The sequence below is a fragment of the Symphalangus syndactylus genome, chromosome 2, assembly GCF_028878055.3.
Source record: "Symphalangus syndactylus isolate Jambi chromosome 2, NHGRI_mSymSyn1-v2.1_pri, whole genome shotgun sequence".
Classification (NCBI taxonomy): Eukaryota; Metazoa; Chordata; class Mammalia; order Primates; family Hylobatidae; genus Symphalangus; species Symphalangus syndactylus.
In genome coordinates, this window is record NC_072424.2 from 22984826 (window position 1) to 23004362 (window position 19537).

Here is a 19537-nt window from a genome sequence, read left to right on the forward strand (position 1 = left end):
AAAACTCTTTTTGAACTTTTAGTTTATTCTCTATCAATTCCAAGTTTAGGCAATGCTGAATTATATGGTACCATAACTAAAGCCATATAAAAAGCATTTAGGGTTTAAAAAGCTGTACTGAAAAGTGACACTGTAGTTATTCCAGTAAGTGATAAAATCAGTGATTTAGAACATTGTTCGTTAGATATGGATAAGTTTGGCAAAATAATGTTATACAGAAACCTATTCAGAAACTGTTCACATGAAAGGACTGGCTAGAAGTGATGGATAGTAAGTTAAAATTAAATCTGTTTTTCAAAATGTAGGAAATGTATACATAATTATCTACTTTTTATTATTATTTTCTTATAGAATAAGAAGCCTTGGCCAATAATACATAATAATTTCAGAGATTATTCCCAGGTCAATATATCTTTAATTAAAGAGGGTTACACAAAATGATATTATAAGCATTCTTAGTGATGCCTCTCATGACAGTTATGCACCGTTAAGCTTCACAGAACACTTTTCTGGTTTCTTGGCTTCAATTGGACAAGACAGTAGAAAGTAAAACAAAGCTGGGACATTGGAAAGCACTTGGGATTGCTGGAAATTGAAGGAGAAAATGGCAAAGAGACAAGCAAACTAGAATTGTGGCTAATCTGGACATAAGCATATGACACTATGGACAATACTGTGGAGGAATATTATTCACTCTCAAATTTTGAGTCAGATATCTCTCTTACATCAAATTTCTTAGATCTTCAAAGAACCCCACAGGTTTGGAATTACTATTAATCAAGAAGCTAAAGGTAAAGAATGACCTCCGATACACGCTACAACATGGATGAACCTTGGAAACACTATGCTAAGTCAAATAAGCCAGATACAAAATGACAAATGATTACATTTAATAGGAGGTACCTAGAGTAAGCCAATTCATACAGGCAGAGAGTAGAATAAAGATACCAGGGGCTGCAGAGAAGTGTGGAATGAGGCATTATTGCTTAATAATCACAGGGTTTCTCTTAGGGATAATGAAAATGTGGATGATGGTGATGATTGCACCACACTGTAAATATACTTAACACCATTGAATTATATACCTAAAATTATTTAAATAAATTTTATTTTATGTCTATTTTACTAGAGCAAAAAGTCAATGGTAATTATAATGCAAGTATAAGAACTTTATCACATTGATAAATTTAGTTTTTGAGATTGTTAATATATCTATACAGAAACAGATAATCAGCGAAGGACAGCTTGTATTTGAAACAAAATATCTTTAAAATCCTTATTTAAAAGTCAAAACTTTAAATGTATTCCCCAAGAATATAGTCATTCTTAAAGTCTAGGGAATAAAGAGTAACATAAAATGTAAAATGAACTGTTCTTTTTTTTGGTGATGGGGGAGACAGAATGCTATTTTACTGGAAAAGAAAAATTTAAGAAATTATATTAGCTGTCAGCAAGTCCAGTGAACTACGTTAAAAGGAAAGAAGTTGCAAAATGTCATAGTATTAATATATTTAGATGTTTCACCTACTTGAAAAACCATTAAATATATGATATGGATTTAACATATCATTTAACAATATGGATGAATTCATAATGATAATATATATATTTAACATAACTTCATTTCAAATGTATGAGTGTTAGTTTTAAAAGAACTAAAATTCAACCCAAATAAACCCTATGGTTGATATTTCCATTCTCAGGATTTTCAAATTAATAAAGTCTCAGATGGATAGCAAAATATGTGTGTTATTTCGACACAACCTAAGAGTCTTTACCTGAATTGATGGATTGAAATTAAAATTCACAATGAATCTTTCATATATTTAAACTTCAAAAGCTTATACAATATATCAATGATGTGGTAATTTCATTAAAGGAGCCATCATTCATATAAGTCAGATAAATTACTGACTGAGAAAAGAGACAAATCCTATTACTGTGGAATGGTATAAAGGAAAGGAAAATATATTTAACATAGTATGCTTTGAATTCATTAGTTTTATTTATTCATTTATTTTTTGAGATGGAGTCTTGCTCTGTTGCCAGGCTGCAGTGCAGTGGCGTGATCTTGGCTCACTGCAACCTCCACCTCCTGGGTTCAAGCAAATCTCTTGCCTCAGCCTCCCCCCCAGTAGCGGGGACTACAGGCACGCACCATCATGCCTAGCTAATTTTTGTATTTTTAGTAGAGACGGGGATTCACCAAGTTGGCCAGGATGGTCTCGATCTCTGGGCCTCATGATCTGCCCACCTTGGCCACCCAAAGTGCTGGGATTACAGATGTGAGCCACTGCGCCCGACCGAGTTTTATTTTTAAATAAGAATGGTCCATGTTTGCATAATTATAGGCATAAATTTTGTTACAAGATATATAAAGGGAGAAACTATATTTAATTTAAAATATAGGGCTATTTGCAAAATCTAAAATATCAAACTCACAAATTATTGAATTATGAAGAGCGAAAAACTTAACAGGATTAGTAGTTTCTACAAAGGCCCTACCATGTGATAATTCTGAGAAGAGGTAAAATCACAGTGAAATACGAAAAAAAAAAGTTGTGTCCATTGACACTAGGATGATAATACTTTAAAAGATAACAATCTTTCCTCACCTGTTCTGGGTTTGCTATAAAGTTGATGGCAGTATGGTGGCGATCATCTTCCTGTAATAAGCTGAAGGTAAACTGATAATCAATCAAAAGGCTGTCTGTAGGGAGGAAACAAAGCACAATCCTGATATGTACTTTAAAAACTGTCTAAAAAGCAAAATTTAGGTTACAACATATTGTACACTGATATTAAAAATGATTATCGTTAAATACTAGTGGTATATTTAAGTATAACAAAATACAAGTCTTTGTCCTCAATCAACAAAAAGCAAAACATAGTTATGGAAGAAGTGCTAATTCCTTAAAAATTATATTTATTATTTCTGATGCTATTACAAAGTTAAAACATTATAGACATTCTGGAAACTATACAAAAGTTAAGAGAATAAAATAAAAATTATCTATAATTTGATAACTAGAAGGAAATACAGTTAACATTTTGGTGCATTTTATTCCAGTTAGAATTCTGCAGCTATAAAGATAGACATTTTCATAAAACTTTGCAACTTTCATAAACTCAAAATTCTTTGAAAACATGAAGTTTGATAGCTAAATAATATTTCTCATATAATGTAATGTATTGACTTGTTTTTCCATTGTGTTTACTTCTACTTTTAGTAATTTTAAAATGATTCTATGATAAACATCATTTTACAGATATGACCTTTATTCACAATGATACAAGGAATTCTGGGAAAAGATATTTTTAATTTTGTCCATACATAATGCTGGAACCAAGGTGAAACATTTAAATGTCATAAGTCATGAGTGGCTATGCATATTACATGAGGGTGACGTATTGCTAATAACATTAAACTGCTACTTTAATAAAAATTATTTCAAATTATTTTAAATAAATATGGATTACTTCTGTCTTTTGGATACATACCTTTCATATTATACCCTTAACCATTAAAAAGTATTAATATAGAACATACAGATTAAATTACATTAACTGAATTTATTTTTAAAACTATTAAGGCATTATTCGTATGCTTACTTGTATACTTTATAAGATTCACCCTATATATTTATTGTATAATTTAGTGTAAGGCAACATTTTGTATAAGAATTTATAGGTATCCTTATATCTGATAATGAGAATTATGCAGTAGGTCATAGTTCCAATTTTCATCTGACTGCCAAAAAATTGCAGAGGAAAATTCAGTGTGCCAGTGTTCTAGGCCCTGCAGATACAATAAAAAAAATAAAAATTTCTGTCCTCTTGCAACTAATACTCTACTGAATGAACATCAGTCTTTTGGAGAAGAATAAACCAGTGAAGAGGAGGGAGATACTGATAGGTAGGAGTATGCTTCCAGCTTTCAGAAGAAACATTTAGAGAATTGAGATAGTAAGAGAATAAGCCATGGAGTTTACCAGAAAAAAATATTCCAGGCAGAGAGGACAAGTACAAAAACCTCAAAGCAAGAAAACCTAGGCAATACCATTCAGGACATAGGTGTGGGCAAGGACTTCATGTCTAAAACACCAAAAGCAATGGCATCAAAAGCCAAAATCGACAAATGGGATCTCATTAAACTAAAGAGCTTCTGCACAGCAAAAGAAACTATCATCAGAGTGAACAGGCAACCTACACAATGGGAGAAAATTTTTGCAACCTACTCATCTGACAAAGGGCTAATATCCAGAATCTACAATGAACTCAAACAAATTGACAAGAAAAAAACAAACAACCCCATCAAAAAGTGGGCAGAGGACATGAACAGACACTTCTCAAAAGAAGACATTTATGCAGCCAAAAAACACATGAAGAAATGCTCCTCATCACTGGCCATCAGAGAAATGCAAATCAAAACCACAGTGAGATACCATCTCACACCAGTTAGAATGGCCATCATTAAAAAATCAGGAAACAACAGGTGCTGGAGAGGATGTGGAGAAATAGGAACACTTTTACACTGTTGGTGGGACTGTAAACTAGTTCAACCATTGTGGAAGTCAGTGTGGCGATTCCTCAGGGATCTCGATCTAGAAATACCATTTGACCCAGCCATCCCATTACTGGGTATATACCCAAAGGACTATAAATCATGCTGCTATAAAGACACATGCACACGTATGTTTATTGCGGCACTATTCACAATAGCAAAGAGTTGGAACCAACCCAAATGTCCAACAACGATAGACTGGATTAAGAAAATGTGGCACATATACACCATGGAATACTATGCAGCCATAAAAAATGATGAGTTCGTGTCCTTTGTAGGGACATGGATGAAACTGGAAAACATCATTCTCAGTAAACTATCGCAAGGACAAAAAACCAAACACCGCATGTTCTCACTCATAGGTGGGAATTGAACAATGAGAACTCATGGACACAGGAAGGGGAACATCACGCTCCGGGGACTGTTGTGGGGTGGGGGGAGGGGGGAGGGACAGCATTAGGAGATACACCTAATGCTAAATGACGAGTTAATGGGTGCAGGAAATCAACATGGCACATGGATACATATGTAACAAACCTGCACATTGTGCACATGTACCCTAAAACCCTAAAGTATAATAAAAAAAAAAAAAAAAAAAAAAAAAAGAAACACTTCTAAAGGGAGTGTTCTGTTGATTTTAAAAGGATCTTCTAAAAGTAAGATTGGCCATTTTAAATAGCCTGAATAAAACATTATTAAATACAAAAAAAAAAAAAAAAAAAAAAAACACCTCAAAGCAAGAGCAAGCCTTAACTGTGATTCTCATAAAGTCTGTGCCAGTAATACAGGCAGGAGGTAATGGAGGTCAGGGTAACAGCAGTGAAGGCCACAGGAAGTGGTCAAATACAGGGTATGTATTTTGAAGGTACAGCAAACAGGATTCGCTAAATAAAAGAACGCAGCCTTTGTAAGAAAGAAAGGCAAAGTTTTATTTGTTTTTTTTTTTTATTTTTTCCTAAGACCAAGCAAAAACCACCATTAACTTAAATGGAGAATAGGTTTGACTGCGATGGAACTTGGGGGAATAATTAGGAGCTTAATTTTAAAGATATTAAGTTTGAGAAATTTGTTGAATAGCCAGATGTTGAGTCAGGAGCATGCGTAGTAGATAACAATTTGTAAGTTATCAGAAATTACATGGGATTGAGAGCCATGAAGGCAGGAAATCATCTTTGTAGATAGACAAGAGGTCCAAGAGATTAGCCCTGCAGCAGACCAATGATAAATAATCAGAGCCTGAAGAGAAACTGGCAAAGGAGACTGAGAAATGGCTACTCCAGGAGAGAAAAAGTAACCCAGAATTTAGTGCTATGGACATCAAGTAAATACAATGTTTAAAAGACTAAGTAGTGATCACCTTGGACAAATGCAGCTGAGTGAGATTCAAAAGTAGGGCTGCAGTCTTGAGAAACAGAATATCTATTTAGAATGAAGAAAAAAATATCACGAAGGAAAAGCAAGCACTTCAAAACTATTTCCACAAATTTGTCTGCTCAAGCATCTTTATTTTTTCACGACTGCAACTTAACATTAAGAAGTCAGGAAATAAATGCCCTTTAGGAGGTAATAACTGGGAGATTTCAGACCCTGGAGCAGTCCTGAGTAAAGGCTGCAATGCCTCAGACCTACAGACATTTTTCTGTCTATATAGACTCCAGCATCTGCCACAAATATGCCCAACCACATTCTTGGCCAGGCATTCAAGCATGATGTTCTCTCTTCTTATATTTAATAGAGTTGAAAATACTTGCTCAGTATGAAGTATCTTGTGTATGGTAATGATCAATCCTAATGTCAATCAGGCTAAAAATACAAAGCTGAGATCTAGAACAAAATTAGTAGGAGTATTAATCAATTCAAGTGTCTAATAAGAATACCAATGAATGAATGTGCATTACTATAAAGAAAGAAAATTTAGACGTCTACAAAAAATGTTTCCTTTTAAAGCTGCTTAGAATGAAAGTACTCCAGAAGCCAACTACACAATTTTCCACTTAACTAGGAGATATATTTCTCCTCAGAATTTCAAAAATCATGATGGTGTATTTGGTTATGAATGGAAAATTTACCTGGCACTTAAACATGTAACTTAATGCTGAAATATGCTCTGAACTTCTTAGCTAAGTAGGGTACAGGATATAAAACATTAAAATTTAAAATATGTCTCAAGTTTATCCATAAATGTACATAACTTGAAAATAAATTTTTATGCTGCATTAATGAACTACTCTATTATGGTATAAAGAAATTACAACATGATTGACTATAAATCAATTCAAATAATTTATTGCTTTATTGATAAATACAGAGAAATGACAAATTAGCATGAAGAATAAGTATGATCAAGACACGTAAGAAAACTTCAGTTTTAGATCGGGGAAATAACAAATTTTATGCCAATTGGAAAAAAATTAGTAGAAAAGGAAAAATTGCTAAGAGAGGACATGGAGTAGGAATTTTGGAACTATTCCCTGAGGTAGGTAAAAGGTGATGAGATCTTGTGAAAAAAAAAACATAAAGACTGAACATACACAACATGCAGAGAGGAGATCATACTGAACAGAGAGCAGAAAGGGAAATGTGGCGGGATCATATGGAAGCTCCCGTTGGATTGCTTCCATTTTCTCAATAAAATCAGAAAGGCCATCAGCTGAGAAAGAGAATGGAGGATGAGGGGTTGGGAAATGTGATGGCAGAGGAAAGATCTAAAATAGTCATTAAAAAGAGGGAAAGTAAATAGACTGAGGAAATATAGTATTTGCAGTGACAGGAGACAGACAAATTCCTAGGTGGACAGGGACAGGTCCCTGGTCAAAGCCAACCTTCAAGCCAAAGATAGCCTAAAGCCTGAAAAATTCAACTGCCAGTTCTGGATAGAGTCCACAACCAGAGTGAGAACTTCTATCGCCAACCCACCCACTCTCTCAATTGGTTCCTGGTGTATGATGCCTTTTAACTAATTGAATGCTGCTTTTTCCAAGACCACCCATGGACCAATTAGCAAGTACCAGCCTGCCCCCATTTTAAGCCCATAAAAACCCCAGACTCAGCCTCACAGAGGGCTACCCACTTTCGGGGTCCCCTCTCTCCACTGAGAGCTTGAGAGTTTTCCTTCTGTTGCTCAACAAAATTCTTCTCTCCTTTACTCACTCTCCGGTGTCCACGTACCTTATTCCTCTTGGTCACGAGACAAGAACCCAGAACTCACTAAGCTGTGGGTGGTGGAAACAAAAGACCTGTAACCCTCCCATTCACCAAGCTGCAGGTGGTAGGAACAAAAGAGCTGTAACACTTCATTCCACTTGCGGAACAATGGGACCAAAAAAGTCATTGCACACCATTCCTTCTGGCTCAGCGAACAACGGGAGCAAAAAAGCCACTGGGTGCCATTCCCTCCCACTCGCTGAACTACAGGAATGAAGAAGCTGAAACAGTATGAGATTGGTGAGCATCTGAAGTGAGACTGATTAGTATATTTGTATGTTTTTCTACAGCAAAGCATTCAAAAAAAGCTTAGAAATTAGTTGATACTGTATTAGAGTTTTGTCTGTGGATAGAGGATGAAGTAAAGACAGGGCAACAAAGTTGAGAATATATTCATTAGAGAGTATTATATATATTACTCTTCAAAAATTTATTTTTTTATTATTATACTTTAAGTTCTGGGATACATGTACAGAATGTGCAGGTTTGTAACATAGATATACATGTGTCATGGTAGTTTGCTGCACCCATCACCCTGTCATCTGTATTAGGCATTTCTCCTAACACTATCCTTCGCCTTGCCCATCACCCCCTGACAGGTCCTGGTGTGTGATGTTCCCCTCCCTGTGCCCATATGCTCTCATTGTTCAACTCCCACTTATGAGTGAGAACGTGAGGTGTTTGGTTTTCTGTTCTTGTATTAGTTTGCTAAGAATGATGGTTTCCAGCTTCATCCATGTACCAGCAAAGGACATGAACTCATTCTTTATTATGGCTGCATACTATTCCATGGTGTATATGTGCCACATCTTCTTTGTCCAGTCTAACATAATGAGAATTTGGGTTGGTTCCAAGCCTTTGCTATTGTGAATAATGCTACAATAAACATATGTGTGCATGTGTCTTTATAGTAGTATGATTTATAATTTTGGGGGTATATACCCAGTAATGGGATTGCTAGGTCAAAAGGCATTTCTAGATTTAGATCCTTGAGGAATCGCCACACTGTCTTCCACAATGGTTGAACTAATTTACACTCCCACCAACAATGCAAAAGCATTCCTATTTCTCCACATCCTCTCCAGCATGTGTTGTTTCCTGACTTTTTAATGATCATCATTCTAACTGGTGTGAGATGGTGTCTCATTGTGGTTTTGATTTGCATTTCTCTAATCACCAGTGATGATGAGCATTTTTTCATATTTTTGTTGGCCACAGAAACATCTTCTGCGATAAGTGTCTGTTCATATCCTTTGCCCACTTTTTGTTGGGGTTGTTTGATTTTTTCTTGTAAATTTGTTTAAATTCCTTGTAGATTCTGGATATTAGCCCTTTGTCAGATGGATAGATTGCAAAAATTTTCTCCCATTCTGTAGGTTGCCTGTTCACTCTGATGATAGTTTCTTTTGCTGTGCAGAAGCTCTTTGGTTTAATTAGATCCCATTTGTCAATTTTGGCTTTTGTTGCAATTGCTTTTGGTGTTTTAGTCATGAACTCTTTGCCCATGCCTATGTCCTGAATGGTATTGCCTAGGTTTTCTTCTAGGGATTTTATGGTTATAGGTCTTACTTTAAATATTTAATCCATCTTGAGTTAATTTTTGTATAAGGTGTAAGGAAGGGGTCCAGTTTCAGTTTTCTGCATATGGCTATCCAGTTTCCCCAACACCATTTATTACATAGGGAATCCTTTCCTCATTGCTTGTTTCTGTCAGGTTTGTCAAAGATCGGATGGTTGTAGATGTGTGGTATTATTTCTGAGGGCTCTGTTCTGTTCCATTGGTCTATATGTCTGTTTTGGTACCAGTACCATGCTGTTTTGGTTACTGTGGCCTTGTGGTACAGTTTGAAGTCAGGTAGCTGATGCCTCCAGCTTTGCTCTTTTTGCTTAGGATTGCCTTGGCTATGCAGGCTCTTTTTTGGTTCCATATAATTTAAAGTAGTTTTTTCTAATTCTGTGAAGAATGTCAATGGTAGCTTGATGAGAATAGCACTGAATGTATAAATTACTTTGGGCAGCATGGCCATATTCACAATATTGATTCTTCCTATCCATGGGCATGGAATGTTTTTCCATTTGTTTGTGTCTTGTCTAATTTCCTTGAGCAGTGATTTGTAGGTCTCCTTGAAGAGGTCTTTCACATCCCTTCTAAGTTGTATTCCTAGGTATTTTATTCTCTTTGTAGCAATTGTGAATGGGAATTTGCTCATGATTTGTCTCTGTTTGTCTATTATTGGTGTATAGGAATGCCTGTGATTTTTGCACACTGGTTTTCTATCCTGGGACTTTGCTGAAGTTGCTTATCAGCTTAAGGAGTTTTGGGTCTGAGATGATGGGGTTTTCTAAATATACAATCACGTCATCTACAAACAGAGATAAATTTACTTCCTCTCTTCCTATTTGAATACCCCTTATTTCTTTTTCTTGCCTGACTTCCCTTGCCAAAACTTCCGCTACTGTGTTGAATAGGAGTGGTGAGTGCAAAAATCCTCAACAAAATGCTACCAAGCCAAGTTCAACAACACATTAAAAGGACCACACCCCATGATCAAGTAGGCTTTATCTCTGAGATACAAGGATGGTTCAACATATACAAATCAATAAATGTGATACACTACATTAACAGAATGAAGGATAAAAATTATGTTATCATCAAAGATGCAGAAAAACATCTGAGAAAGTTCAACACCCTTTCATGATAAAAAATACTGAACAACTAGGTACAGGAGACACTTAACACAACAGAGACCATATGTGAATAGCCCACAGCTAATACCATATGCAATGATAAAAAGCTGTAAGTATTCCTTCTATGTTCCAGGACAAGGAAGGGATGTCCACTCTCACCATTTCTATTCAAGACAGTATTGCAAGTAAGGTCCAGAGCAATTAGGCAAGAAAAAGAAAAGGTATCTAAATCACAAAGAAAAAGTAATCTCTGTTTGCTGATGATATATTATACAGATAAAATACTAAAGGCTCCACACATACACACCCACAAACACAAAAATCTGTTAGAACAAATAAATTCAACAGTGTGGTAGGATACAAAATCAACATACAAAAGTCTGTTGCATTGCTATATACTAGCAATGAACTATCTGAAAAAGAAATTAAAGAAAACATTATTACAATGGCATCAAAAGAAATAAAATACTTAGAAATAAACTTAACCAAAGAGAATAAAGACTTGAACATCAAAAACTATAAAACATTGACAAAAGAAATTAAACACAAATAAATAATATGACATCCCATGTTCATGGACTGGAAAAATTAATATGGTTAAAATGTCCATGCTACTAAAAGTGATCTACAGATTCACTGCAAATCTTATCAAAATCCCAGTGCCTTTTTTTACATAAATAGAAAGAAAAAACTCCTAAAATTCATATGGAACCACCAAATAACCCCAATAGTCAAAATGATTCTGAGCAAGAAGAAAAAAGGCTGGAGGTATCATACCCCTGATTTGAAAAATATATTACAAGCCTATAATAATCAAAACAGTTTGGTACTGGCATGAAAAAAGATATATAGATAAATGTAATGGGGTAAAGAACCCAGAAATAAACCCATGCATGTAGAGTTAACTGATCTTCAAAAATGATGCCAAGAACACAATGGGGAAGGGATAGTCTCTTCATTAAATGGTATTGGGAAAACTGCATATTCACATGTAAAAGAATGAAATTGGACCCTTATAACATATAAAGAAGTCAATTCAAAGTGGATTAAAAACTTACATGTAAAACCTGAAACCATCAAACTCTTACAAGGAAACAGAAGAAATGCTTATCAACGGAGAACTTCACAATGATTTCTTGAACATAATACCAAAAGCACACACAACAAAAGCAAACATTGACAACTGAAATTACATCAAACTAAAAAGTTTCTGCACAGCAAAGGCAACAATCAACAAAAGAAAATGGTACAAAATGACAGAAAATATTTGCAAATCATACATTGGACAAGGGGTAAATATCCAAAACATAAAAGGAAATCAAACACCTATATATCAAGTAAACAAATAACCCAATTAAAATTGGGCAAAGAGACTGAATAGACATTTCTCTAAAAAACTCTTGTATACTGTTTATGGGAATGCAAATTGGTGCTGCCATTATGAAAAACAGTATGGTGTCTTCTCAAAAAATTAAAAATAGAACTACCATCTGTTCCAGCAATCCCACTTTTAGGTATATACAGATCAAAAGAAACTAAACTCAGGATCTCAAAGTGATATCTAGACTTCTATGTTCCTTATAGCACTATTCTCAATAGACAAGACATGGAAGCAACCTTAGTGTTTGTTGACAGATGACAAATAAAGAAACTGTAGTATATACATACAATTAAATATTGTTCAGCATTAAAAAGAATGGAAATTCTGCCATTTGCAACAACATAGATAGACCTGGAGAACATGATGCTAAGTGAAATAAGCCTCATCAGAAGAACAAATACTGTATTATCCCACATTTATAAGAAATCTAAAATAATCAAATTCATACATGCAGAGAATAGAATGGTGGTTACCAGGTGCTGGGATAGGGAGAAAGAAAAGGCGAAGGGTTACTCAAAGGGTACAAAGCTTCAGTTACACAAAATGATTAAGCTCTGATTATCTACTATACAGGATAGTACTTATAGTTAACAATACCGTATTGTATATTTTTAAAATTTGCTAACAAGTTAGGTCTTATATTAATTGTTAAGAAAATTAATTAAATAACTTAAGGTGTTCGGTGGATATATTTATAGTCTTGATTGTGATGATGGTTTCATGGATGTATAATTATTTCCTAATTTGTCAAATTGTGGATATTTATTGTGTAAAGTTTTTCTATGCTAATTGTATCTCAATAAAGTACTTTAGAAAAATCTGTGGTGAAAGGGAGACTGCAATAAATGGCACAGGAACAAACAATAAAAAAGAGAAACTACAGTATGGATTTATATCCTATATCAAACATAAAAATCAATTTCAGCTAATTAAAGACCTAAATATTAAAAGCAAAACTTTATAGCTTTTCAAAAATACGAGAGCATCTGTTATGACCTTAAAAAAGCACGTCATTAAGATCTAAATCATAAAGGAAAAAATTAATAAAGTTTAAAACCCCTCCACAATAAATATTGTTTTTAAAAAACTTTTATTTTAAGTTCAGAAGTATATGTGAAGATTTATTACATAGGTAAACTTATGTCATAGGGATTTGTCATACAGATTTTTTCATCACCCAGGTATTAAACCCAGTATCCAAGAACTGTCTCTCCCACTTCCCATTCTCCACCCTCAAGTAGACCCCAGTGTCTGTTGTACCCTTCTTTGCGTTCTTTAGTTGTCATCATTTAGCTACCACTTGTAAGTGAGAACATGCAGTATTTGGTTTTCTGTACCTGCACTGGTTTGCTAAGGATAATGGTCTCTAGCCCTATCCATGTTCCCACAAAATATATGATCTCATTTTTTACGGCTACATAGTATTCCATGTTTTATGCATACCACATTTTCTTTATCTGATCTGTCACTGATGGGCATTTGGGTTGATTCCATGTTTTTGCTATTGTGAACAGTGCTGCAATGGACATTTGTGTGCACGTGTCTTTATGGTAGAATGATTTATATTCCTCTGGGCATATACCAAGTAATGGGAATGCTGGGTTGAATGGTAGTTCTGATTTTGGCCTTTGAGGAATTGCCATACTGCTTTCTACAATGGGTGAACTAATTTACACTCCCACCAACAGTGTATAAGTGCTCCCTTTTCTCCACAACCTCACCAGCATCTGTTATTTTTTGACTTTTTAATAATATCCATTCTAACTGGCATGAGATGGTATCTCAATGTGGTTTTGATTTGCATTTCTCTAATGATCAATGATACTGAGCTTTGTATCATATGCTTGTTGGCCACATGTATGTCTTTTTTTGAAAGCTTCTGTTCATGTCCTTTGCCCACTTTTTAATGAGGTTGCTTGTTTCTTTCTTGAAAATTTAAGTTCCATTTACATGCTGGATATTATATCTTTGATAGATGCATAGTTTGCAAATATTTTCTCCCATTCTATAGCATAGTTGATAGTTTCTGTTGATAGTTTCTTTGCTGTGTAGAAGCTCTTTAATTAGATCCAACTTGTCAATTTTTGCTTTTGTTGCAATTGCTTTTGGTGTCTTTGTCATGAAATCTTTGCCAGTTCTTTTGTTCAGGATGGCATTGCCTAGCTTGTCTTCCAGGATTTTTATAGTTTTGTGTTTTACATTTAAGTTTATAATCCATCTTGAGTTAATTTTTGTATATGGTGTAAGGAAGGGGTCCAGCTTCAATACTCTGCATATGGATAGCCAGTTATCCCAGCACCATTGATTGAAAAGGGAGTCTTCATTACTTGTTTTTGTGAGCTTTGTTGAAGATCAGATGGTTATAGGTGTGTAGCCTAATTTCTGGCTCTCCATTTTGTTCCATTGGTCTATGTGCCTGTTTTTGTACCATTATCATGCTGTTTTGGTTACTGTAGCCCTGTAATACAGTTTGAAGCTGGGTAACGTGATGCCTCCAGCTTTATTCTTTTTGCTTAGAATTGCCTTGGCTATTCAGGCTCTATTTGGGTTCCATATGAATTTTAAAATAGTTTTGTTCTAGTTCTGTGAAGAATGCTGCTGGTAGTTTTATGGGAATAGCACTGAATCTGTAAATTGCTTTGGGCAGTATAGCAATTTTAATGATACTGACAGTTCCTATCCATGAGTCTGGATGTTTTTCCATTTGTCTGTGTCTTCTCTTTGAGCAGTGGTTTGTAATTCTCATTATAGAGATCTTTCACCTCCCTGGTTAGCTGTATTCTAAGGTATTTTATTCTTTTTGTAGCAATTGTGAATGGGATTGCCTTTCTGATTTGACTTTCAGCTTGGCTGTTGTTGGTGCATAGGAACACTAGTAACTTTTGTACAGTGATTTTGTATCTGACGACTTTGCTGAAGTTGTTTAAAAGTTGAAGGAGCTTTTGGACTCAGACTATAGGATTTTCTAAATATAGGATCATGTCTTCTGGAAAGAGGGATAGTTTGACTTCCTCTCTTCCTATTTGGATGCTCTTTATTTCTTTCTCTTGCCTGATTGCTCCGGCTAGGACTTCTAATACTATGTTGAATAAGAGTGGTAAAGGAGGGTATCCTTGTCTTGTGCCAGTTTTCAAGGGGAATGATTCCAGCTATTGTCCGTTCAGTATGTTATTGGCTGTGGGTTTGTCATATATGGCTCTTATTATTTTGAGGTTTGTTTCTTTAATACCTAAGTTATAGTTTTTAATTATAGAAAGCCTTTTCTGCACCTGTTGAGATAATCATGTTCTTTCTGTCTTTAGTTCTGTTTTTGTGATGAATCACATTTATTGATTTGCTTGTGTCAAACCAATCTTGCATCCTGGGGATGAAGCCTACTTACTTACTTGATTGTGGTGTATTAGCTTTTTGATGTGCTGCTAGATTTGGTCTGCCAAGTATTTAGTTGGGGAGTTTTGCATCTATGTTCATCCAAGATACTGGCCCGAAGTTTTCTTTTTTTGTTGTGTCTCTGCCAGGTTTTGGTATCAGGATGATGCTGGCATTGAAACAGAACATTTTCCCTGATCCCTTCATGGGTCTCACAAAAGGGGTGCCTCACTTACTCAGCCCACAGCTCTTAAATAACCCCTTGTGGGAGGGGGAGCATGCAAGTGAGCAGGTGCGGCAACCGGGATGAATGCTCCTGGGTGCCGGCAGAAGCAAAACTCTGTGCAGCCCCATGGCCGTGTCTGGGGGGTACCCACAACCCCTGAAGCCCCAGAGGGCATGTGTTACAGTGTCTTCTTAGCTTTGCCATCCACGGAAGGCTTAAGTGTTAAATAGCTCAAGTGTCCACACCCACGGCTCCTGAGCTCTTGTTCAGCATCCAGGAAGAATCAGATTGCATGAACAAATTGGAGGGTGGTGAATATGGAGGATTTTATTGTCAATGAAAGTGGCTTGCAGTAGGAAGGGGAGGTGGAAAGAATATGAGGTGAGAAGGTGGTCCTTCCCTGGAGTCTTGCTCTCCCCAGCCAAGCTCTTCTCTGATACTCCCCGTCAAGCCATCCCTCTGAAGTCAAGCTGCTTCTCTCCAATGTCTGGCTGCTTCTTCTCTTCTCTCCTTTTCTGCAGCACTTCTGCCAGTGGAGCCTGTGGCTTTTATGGGTACAGAATCAGGGGGGTGGGGTGGTCCAGAGTGATTTTGGAAAAGGTAACATTCGAGCAGATATATGGTGATAGAAATTGCTCCCTTTGGGCTACTGTTCCAGGCTTGAGGGTGGGGCCCTCCCAGGGACTGCCCTCTTCTATTCAGTGTTTCCCTGCCTCCTGTCCATATCAGTATCATAGAATGATTTAGGGAGGGGTCCCTTCTCATCAATTTTTTGGAATAGTTTCTGTAGGAATAGTGCCAGCTCTTCTTTGTACATTTAGTTGAATTCATCTGTGAATTCATCAGGACCTATGTTTTGTTGTTGTTGTTGTTGTTGTTGTTGTTTGTTGTTGTTGTTGGTTGGCAGGCTATTACACTGGAGCAAAAGTAATTGCAGTTTTGCCATTACTTTCAATGGCAAAAATAAGTCTAGCTTGCAACATATCTTATTAATATTTTCAAAAAACCAACTCCTAGATTTATCTTTTAAATGTTTTGTGATTGTGTGTGTCTTGATTTCCTTCAGTTCAGCTCTAATTTCAGTTATTTCTTGTCTTCTGCTAACTTTGGGCTTGATTTGTTCTTGCTTTTCTAATTATTTCAGTTGTGATGTTAGGTTGTTAATTTGAGATCTTTCTAACTTTTTGATGTGAGCATTTAGCCCTCTGAATTTCCCTCTTAACACTGCCTTAGCTATTATCCCAGAGATTCTGGTATGTTTTAGCTTTGTTCTCATTATTTTCAAAGAACTTCTTGATTTCTGCCTTAATTTCATTATTTATCTAAAAGTCATTCCGGAGCATGTTATTTAATTTCTTGAGCAATTTTCTTTGTCTTGACTTCTGTTTTCACATGGCCCAAGAGTATGTTTGTTATTATTTCAGTTCTTTTGCATTTGCCGAGGATTGTTTTATATCCAATTATGTGGTCGATATTCGATTTTAGGGTAGGTGCCATGTAGCAAAGAGAAGAATGTATAAATGTCATTTTTAACAAAGATCAAGAGCCAAGTCATAGACTATGAGAAGATATTTGCTATATAAATAATGAACAAAAAATTAATATCCAGAATTTATTACATTAAAACTAGTATAAATCAATAAGAAAATGACAACAATATGAAGAAGACAAACTATAAAATAAGAAAAAGACAAAGAATAAGAGCAACAATTCAAAGAAGAGAAACTTAAATACACAATAAATATGTAAAATGATATTAAGTTTCAATTAGTCATAAAGAAAATGCAAGAAAAAACAAGACAGTATTTCAAAACCATCAGATTGGCAAATATTAAAGAGACTAAAAATACAAAATGTTGGTGAGGAAATAGAAGAAAAGTATTGTATACCATGGTGGAGCATAAGTTAATATAAATATTTGCAGCATAATTTGGAAAAATCTAATAAATCTACAATTCCACTTCTACTTGCATATCTCAAAGAACTTCCAGTTCAAGTAGAAATGTATAAGAATTTTAATTCCAGAATTATGTATTATTTTGAAAAATTAAGTACAACTTAGATGTGCATCAAAAGGAGAATGAGTAAATAAATGTTATATCTGTAGAAATATTCTACATAACTAAAATTAATGCACTACAGCTGCATATATTAGCATTGATAAATCTCAAATATGTTGCACATAAAAGCAATTTGTAAGATTCACAGAGTATGTAATTTTTATATATTTTAAATAATGTGGTATAGTATTAATTTTTATGGATGATTAAGTGAGCGAATAAATTAAAGGTACTTATAACAGTATTTGACATATACTAAAGTACTCAATAAATATTGATTATTATATATATTGCAAACAAATAACATTAGCATAATAAGGACAAAACAAAATACAGTTTGGTGGCTCTATCTAAAAAAAGACACAAAAAAATTCAACTGTATCTGTGACGTTTACTTTCTTTTTAAAAAATCTAAAGCAAATAGAGCAAGGCGTTAAGCTTTATTAAAGCTTGGTAACAGGTACACAATTTTTAAGGATATTCTATATACTATAAAATATATATACTACATAAATAGAAGTATATATACTATACTTTTTAACACATTTTAAATTTCCATAACTTAAAAAAAGATAAACTATTCTTTATGTTTAAATATGCTAGGGACACTTTTCGGAAAACTTTGTTAATAGAAAAAAATACTAAATAGCTGTATTTCAACGCTTGAAAAATCAAAGCTATAAGTATCTATAAATCAACCTTTTGATTTTAAAGACTGAGCCCAGGGGTTAGAACCACTTTAAATGATATATGTACCTGCTTTTAAATATTTTGGTGAACAATCAGCAAACCACCTCTCATAAATCCAAGAAAATCAGAGATCCAGAATTAATTTCCCAATTTTATATAAAAAGAGTTTATAAAAATAGGTAAAATAGATATAAAGAAAGACCTCTCTTATTTACACTTCTCACTTTTTGTATGAGTTTGGTAGAGCTTCAGGAGAATACAAAACCATTCATACTTCAGGCTCCAAATTCCAATTGCATGGATTTTTTTAATCATAAAAACAAAAAGATAGGAAAAGTAGTAAACATTTTTGCTTTTCTTACATTATTTTGACTTGCAATGGTAAGAAGAGAAAAAAGAGCAAAATCTCATTTTGACAATAGATGAAGTAGATACAATTAATTAATGTAAGTACAGAGTTTTTTAGTTATTTATAATACCCATGGGGAACATGTCAAGAGAAAAATAAAATCTAAAAAACACTGACTCCACAAAATTAAAGATGAAAGATGAGATAATAACACCAAAGATTACAATAAAAAGAGAGCTAAATAAATCATGAAAGGAAAAACAAAAAAGTAATAATGTAATGGCAAAATTTAAAAAGTTAATACGAGAATCAGAAAACAGAATAATTAATACAACATAAGACTGAAATAGTGCCATGTAGGTCAAATATGAAAAAGCCTCCCAAAGAAAACTGGCTAGCCATATGTAGAAAGCTGCAACTGGATCCCTTCCTTACACCTTATACAAAAATTAATTCAAGATGGATTAAAGACTTATATGTTAGACCTAAAACCATTAAAATCCTACAAGAAAACCTAGGCAATACCATTCAGGACATAGGCGTGGGCAAGGACTTCATGTCTAAAACACCAAAAGCAATGGCAACAAAAGCCAAAATCGACAAATGGGATCTCATTAAACTAAAGAGCTTCTGCACAGCAAAAGAAACTATCATCAGAGTGAACAGGCAACCTACACAATGGGAGAAAATTTTTGCAACCTACTCATCTGACAAAGGGCTAATATCCAGAATCTACAATGAACTCAAACAAATTGACAAGAAAAAAACAAACAACCCCATCAAAAAGTGGGCAGAGGACATGAACAGACACTTCTCAAAAGAAGACATTTATGCAGCCAAAAAACACATGAAGAAATGCTCCTCATCACTGGCCATCAGAGAAATGCAAATCAAAACCACAGTGAGATACCATCTCACACCAGTTAGAATGGCCATCATTAAAAAATCAGGAAACAACAGGTGCTGGAGAGGATGTGGAGAAATAGGAACACTTTTACACTGTTGG

At 34.7% G+C, this 19537-nt stretch overlaps 1 protein-coding gene across 4 annotated transcripts in view; it reads right to left on the reverse strand.

Moving 5' to 3' along the window:
- ATRNL1 (attractin like 1) overlaps positions 1–19537 on the reverse strand; it is an 861353-nt gene that overhangs the window by 478528 nt on the left and 363288 nt on the right. For all 4 annotated transcript variants that reach the window (XM_055248210.2, XM_055248235.2, XM_055248225.2 and 1 more), the window contains one exon: positions 2616–2710. In XM_055248210.2, coding sequence (XP_055104185.1) covers positions 2616–2710 — 95 coding nt within the window. The remainder of the gene's footprint in view (positions 1–2615; positions 2711–19537) is intronic.